General features: G+C 37.7%; 1 protein-coding gene across 6 annotated transcripts; it reads left to right on the forward strand.

The window, feature by feature from the left end:
* Positions 1-723: 723 nt before the first annotated feature.
* Positions 724-4,402, forward strand: LOC148999202 (uncharacterized). 6 transcript variants are annotated; one of them, XR_016171001.1, is made up of 7 exons: positions 724-1,341; positions 1,628-1,712; positions 1,881-2,074; positions 3,016-3,082; positions 3,735-3,756; positions 3,999-4,049; positions 4,136-4,398. XR_016171001.1 is itself a non-coding variant. In XM_089141384.1 (6 exons), exons 1-5 carry the CDS (start codon positions 1,225-1,227, stop codon positions 3,749-3,751), a joined length of 480 nt encoding a protein of 159 aa, XP_088997510.1. In that variant the 5' UTR covers positions 724-1,224; the 3' UTR covers positions 3,752-3,756; positions 4,147-4,397. The 6 variants fall into 6 exon arrangements, 2 of the variants coding, with proteins under 2 accessions (XP_088997510.1, XP_088997509.1); XR_016171002.1 differs by having other exon boundaries at positions 4,147-4,398; XR_016170999.1 differs by having other exon boundaries at positions 3,735-4,049; positions 4,136-4,402.

Genomic DNA, 4,402 nt, shown 5'->3' on the forward strand with positions numbered 1-4,402 from the left:
GGTAGTAAGGAATATATGATATGAAAGACATCGTAAAACAAATATCACACATGATATAATTGGAAAAAAATCTAGTTATGTGTAACCATAATAACATATAAGAGTATCCAAGATCTTTTTGATTGTTAATATTACAATTTTCTTTCCTTTCTGACACCTTATACTCGATGCCTTTTCATCATTCATTTGTTTGCAAATTAGAATTTTCCAAATATTCATTTAATTTCCTGAAACTGAATTATGAAATCTGTCCAAAATCATATTTGTTCTGATTTGAATTCAGGTCAAATCAGGTCTTGGATATGAGAGAAATTCATCCGATAGACACTCGTGAAAAGAATGAATATTGAAAGAGAAATCGGATAACAAGTTGGTCAGGAAGAATAGGCCCCCATGACTTCAGGTCCAACAAGAAGATAGAAGTGGATAAGGTCATAAGGATTCTTTCTCTCTGTCCTAGTGTCGTTTCAGGTTTCAGACATGGAAAGCCACAAGAAGAAAATGTGGCGCGTTACCGATTCAAACATAGAGATTTCACTCAACAAGTAGAGGAAGAACAAGAAAGGGCGGGCAAGGGGGTACGGATGGGGTCATGGAGAGAGAACTGTTGTTATCCGATGCGACACTTGGCATTAAGATATTGGACGGTTCGAAGAGGTCCCACATGAAAATTGTGCTGAACCCACGCGTCGCTTATCTGTTGAGGTGGCAAAATGCTTGAAAATGGTGTGTGAGAGAGAAAATAGGCATGAAGCAGAAGTGGTTTGAGAGATGAAATTCAAAAAGGGAAGAGAGAAAGAGATAGATCAATAGATATGGATATAATCGTCGGCGGGGTAAGAGAGAGAGAGGAGAGAGAGAGAGAGAGAGAGAGAGAGAGGAGAATGGAAAGGGAAGGGATGGAAAAAGGAAATACAGAAAAGGAACAAAATGGACAGAGCACATGGGCGGCACTTCTGCCGTTTTTCCTTTTTCCCCTATAAATTGTTGAGGCAGTTGAAGCTTTTCCTTCAATTCTTCCCTTACTCAAGTTTCACCTCTTCTGCTATTAGCATCTTCTTCTGCTTCTGATTCTTCAATCTGCAGATCTTCTCCCCTTCCCTTCTCTTGTGTTCTTGGTCTCTCTCGGTTGTTTACAGTTGTTCCTTGGTAGCGCGCGCTGACAGAGAGAATAATACAACAAAGGCAGAGGCTGAAGCCTTTCTTGCAGAAAGTGAGAAAGAAATGGAAGGAAAGAAGCAGGTGGGTTCGTCGTCTTCATTCCCATCTGATCTCTTCGCTACCAAAGAATCGTCACCATCGAAGGGAATTTTCGGGTCTGTCTTCCCACCTGCTTCGAAGGTATTGATTGCTATTCGCTTCTTCTTCATTTCGTGTGATTATGTTGTAGTGCTTTCTCTTTCATGCAAAATTAAGATTGTGATGTTAGTTCATTTCTCCACGGAAACGCATTTGGTTACACTTGGTGGGTTTTGCTTGATTGAATAGTTTCTCCATTGTTGATATATATCATTCCTCTGTTGCTCAGTTGTTCTTGTTCTTTCTTTTCTTTGATTAGGGTTATTTTATTTTATTCGTACGATTGCTAGAATCTTCTTTTTCTCTCAGTGCTCTTTTGGGATTTTAGATTGTAGGGAGCGACTCATCTCACTCGGAGCTGTTGGGATATTTGAGGAAAGATGCGTTGAGCAACAAAAATGAATCAGTTCCAGGTGTGTATCAAACCTATTATGCTCCGTAATTATATCTTTCCATCGAAGGCATTAAGTCAAGTTCTTTAACCTATTTCATACTTAAATGTTTTAGTTTCAGGTCATACTACATTAAAATTTAGTTGAACAACTGCTGATCTCCCAATTTGAATTTTGTATATTCTTCAGATAGCAGCAGTGATCAAGGTAAGCAACTTGGTAATAAGAGTAGCATACCCATCAAGGACAGCAGCTTCAGTTCCAATGCTTATCAGAATGAGTCGATGGGACCATGCTATCTCAGCTCCTCTCTTTACTATGGTGGACAGGACATCTATTCCAATTCCTCTGCTAGTCCTCCATCATCTGGATCTACCCCTGTTGTGAGTATTGTCATCCACTACTTCATTCACGGATTGGCTTATTCTCCCATTCAAATAGTTTGACCATGGGTTAATGAGCTGCGAATGGTGTGGATTAATTCTGTGAATCTTGGCCACCCTTCTTTTTTTTTTTTTTCTTGACTTGTTGAACTACACCACTAAAACCGAAAATAAAATAAAATGGGTGGTCGAGATTACCACTTTAAATCTGGACCATTCGCAGCTCAGTAAATGCACATGAAGCCAAATTGGAGTTAAGGGAGTCTTTATTTGCCGTCGGAGGCGATAATTGATCCAACGGTTGTGATTATAAGGGCAGGTAGATCACAGCTGTTGGATTCCAACGGATCCATTTGTCATCTTCCAAGAACTGTGCGGTATCCCCTGCGTAACAGCATAAAGGAAATCGTGTAAATAGGCAAACTACTTTACTTATAATCATTCAATTTGGATGATTAAGCAATTGTAATTTATCACTAGAGTTTAAGCCTCACTTCTTTTAACTTACAATTTTATATATATTGAGGACATGGACTATTATATATACTACCAAGAATCTTCAGGAAGTAGTGTTGATCGTTGCCAATAAAGCTGACCCTTTGATAATCCTCCTCACTTTTCACTTAAATAGAAAGAATTAATAAAGAGATCCTTCATAAGGAGTATTAGAAGAAGAGAAAGAAGTATCTTTTCTTGGTTGATTATAATTTGGGGTTACAATCGTCTCCTGTAGTCGCACATCAGTTATGGGAGTGACTTGATATAGGTTGTTAGAGTCTTGAATTCTCTCACCATGTAAGCTAGTTTGGGTTATGGCCTATTGTGCTCCCAAGGTTTATATTACAGATCAAAATAAAAGATTGTACCTAGTGCGTAAGGCTTTGAGGTTCATTTCACAAATCAATATCATTCACTAACATACAATTTTATGATTTTTGCAGTACAAGCAAGATGAGCATGCAGATGATCCAAATGAAAATAGTGCTTCCAGGGGCAATTGGTGGCAAGGTATTTTTCTAACAGAGTAGGATGTCTTGAAGGATTGTCACTTATATACAAGGCTACAGTAGGGCTGGGCTGGTTGGGCTTTTCAAAGCCCATTCCTAGCCTTTAATGCTCTTAGCTAAATCTGTACTCACCCTGATTCTGAATAGAGCTAGAGACAATTGAACCCTGATGGGTTATGCCAAGCCCTGTCTTGTCCTGATTGTCCCTGATCACTCTGTCCCTATATGTGATTGGTCCTGGTTTTTACCTAGGCTCTGATCTTAATATGTCTGCTATAAAAAAAAAATCAATTATTTGAATCTAGAAGAAAATACAATTGTAGGTAGCATTAACCTTGAAATAGAGCAATATTTTGATAATGTTTCCTTTCTCAATCTCTTGACAAGTTAATTTCATGTTTTTTTGGGTTAGGGCACGACCAAAAAATCAAGGACAAATTGAGTTTGATAAATACTAACCCTAGATCTACCCTTAGCCTTGATTTCAGGATCAGAATATGTTGACCTTAACTCATTCTATGGATCAAAATCTTATGCTTAGATTCTATTCAAGCTTACCGTAAATCAATGTAGATGAAGACCACTAGGACCTACTTATGGATATAATTTGTTAACAATAATACTTACCATTTCGCTAATTGTTTTATCTGCAGGCTCTCTCTATTACTAAGCAAGGTACTACTAACTACCAAACTTTCTCAAGAAAGGTGGCGCATTTCTTTTATGCAACCTTTTTTCTTTCAAGTCTTCTACTTAGTTACACAAGATCACCATGTGGTGCTGGATCATCTAACCCAGCAGGAAACCTTTAAATTTCAAAGTGGGATTTTAGAAGGATGGGGAACTAGTTCATTGGAGAACTGAAAATCCCACATTTCCCATATGCAAATAAGTGTTGTTTTCAACCTTTGTGGTAGGCAATAAAGAAAAGAAGACAAGCCGTTCTCTGCACTGAGAAGTGCTTTCAGGTGTCATACCCCTCTAATTTTATATATATATATATAATTGTTAAATTGATTAATTTTATGGTATTTGTTAACTCCAGGAATTATAGATGACGTGCAGGCAATGACTTCTTTCGGCCATGAAGTGTATGGAAGAGAGAAGAGAACCTCGTCTGTCTTTTACTTCCAACTTGTTTTATTTAGGGCATTATAATTGGTAAAGATAGATGACAACTTCAGGGAGTTGCAAACCATCTGGTTGTGGACTATTATATATATGTGGTGTATAAACATGGAAAAGTAGTAATGTTTTTAATGATGTTTTGCCAATTCATTTTTCCTATAATTTAAGTAATTCTAGAATTGCCCAACTCTCA

Source organism: Hakea prostrata, unplaced genomic scaffold (assembly GCF_041222555.1).
Source record: "Hakea prostrata isolate BN-2017 unplaced genomic scaffold, UWA_Hpros_2 contig_25, whole genome shotgun sequence".
Classification (NCBI taxonomy): Eukaryota; Viridiplantae; Streptophyta; class Magnoliopsida; order Proteales; family Proteaceae; genus Hakea; species Hakea prostrata.